The 1,803-nt window shown below is 33.4% G+C and overlaps 1 protein-coding gene across 1 annotated transcript in view; it reads right to left on the reverse strand.

The window, feature by feature from the left end:
- Positions 1-162: 162 nt before the first annotated feature.
- ascc1 (activating signal cointegrator 1 complex subunit 1) overlaps positions 163-1,803 on the reverse strand; it is an 8,465-nt gene continuing 6,824 nt past the window's right edge. Inside the window, exon 9 of the mRNA XM_036217161.1 lies at positions 163-894. Coding sequence (XP_036073054.1) covers positions 832-894 — 63 coding nt within the window. The 3' untranslated portion in view covers positions 163-831. The remainder of the gene's footprint in view (positions 895-1,803) is intronic.

Below are 1,803 nucleotides of genomic sequence, written 5' to 3' on the forward strand. Positions count from 1 at the left end.
GACGCAATTTCTTCAAGGAATTGCAAATCTAGTTATAAATATGTATTTGTCAGTTTCCACTTTTAAAAGTGTACAATGTGGTACAAAGGGGGAATTAAAATCTTTTTTTTATGTATAGCTATGCAATTTTCTTAGTTTGTAACCAAGGAAACCATTTTTAAAAATAAATAATTCCTGATATATTCACAATTTTTTACACATTTCACACTAACTTATAATCAAATGACTAGTGTCTTTACAAGAAAAATGGACAGCAAGTCAAGTTGTGCCAATAATAATATCTTTTTGAGGACCAATTTCTTGGAAATACTATCGTATGCATTTCAAACTGAGTTATTTACAATTCTCCTTTCCTATCAACTGACAATAAAGTGTGTCTGTGGTGCAGCCGCAGGTGATGAATCATAAAACCTTGTTTTCCCTCTTATGTGTAAAAACCACACAGGTTTATCAATTCAAAGCTTTTTTTTTATTGTTCCTGGATGATTGTTTTGTCACTGTGAACCACAAAAGCAAGCAAAAAAGCAACACTCCTACAAAAAAAAGGAAAATGTCTCAAGTATGATTGTTTTAAAATGAATATTTGCATCAGAAAACACAATGGTTGGAATAATATAAAGCAAAAATATAAAGAAAACATGTATTTGAAGTTTTCCTCAAGTTGCAGACGATCACATGTCACTTTAATGTTAATAGTTGCTAGACTAAAACCCATCCAGCTACAGAAATGATTTCACATTTAAATTCATTTCCAGCTCCTCTGCTGATGCTGAATTTCACAAATCAGGATGCACATCCATTGTAGCACATACAGTGACTTGTTTTATTTTTCTATCTAGTTGAAAAGTCGTGCAAGTTTGCCTTGAATCTCAGGAGTCGGGTTTGGAGTTCACACTGCAGGAAGCACAGAGATGACTAATTAGAGGAGAGATGCATCACGAACAAAAAGACAGAGCGCACAAGCAAGTCTACAACACATAACATGCTCAAAACCCAAACCTGTTCAGAGATAAAGTAGTTAAAACTGAAAATAGTATAACTAAAGTACATTTTAAGGCTATAATGTGACCTAATAACTCGTACGTTTTAGTGTCAGAAAGGCAGATGATAGACAACTAAAGAGACTAGCAGTTTGGTGAAAAAGGGAGCTTTGTGGAAAGAGTTCTACATAAAAAACTGACTCAAATTTACATGATTTGGGGAATTTGCAGCCAATTTTTTAGCCACATCCTTTCAAGAGAATTGCTAACCAAGGCCAATTATGCAAAACCCTTTTTTATCGCATTCAAAAAGCATTCCATCATTTTGTTGCTCACAGGGAAAGAGCTTGATCTTTTGAAAGCAAAATACTTACTCTTTTCTTTATCAAACCCCCTCACATGGTAAACCCAAACACAACTTGGTCTTGAGATAAAACAATATCATCAATTTATTTACAAAAAAGAAGAAAAATCGTTTCAAGTTTTGGTCTTACCAACCAGAATCACCCCATTCTTTGTCTGACAGTAGCTGGGATAGGCTCCAACAACCCCAGAAGAGATTAAGTGGAAGATGGATGAACAGAAGTTTTGGTCCACAGAAAAATGCAGAGTAAAGTGCTCGACTCAAAAAATCAATTTTAATTAATTACCAACTTAAATGAAGTAATTTAAGGACCCATAGTGGAAGTGATTAAAGTGCTCCATATTGAACTATTCAATATGTACGTATAAAGGAATACATTCTGATAAACCAAAATAATGTGATTTTCAATTAAAAGAAACACGGATACAAACAATTAAAATTGATCGATTAGTTAAAGTT

Source organism: Oryzias melastigma, linkage group LG19 (genome assembly GCF_002922805.2).
Source record: "Oryzias melastigma strain HK-1 linkage group LG19, ASM292280v2, whole genome shotgun sequence".
NCBI classification, from domain to species: Eukaryota; Metazoa; Chordata; class Actinopteri; order Beloniformes; family Adrianichthyidae; genus Oryzias; species Oryzias melastigma.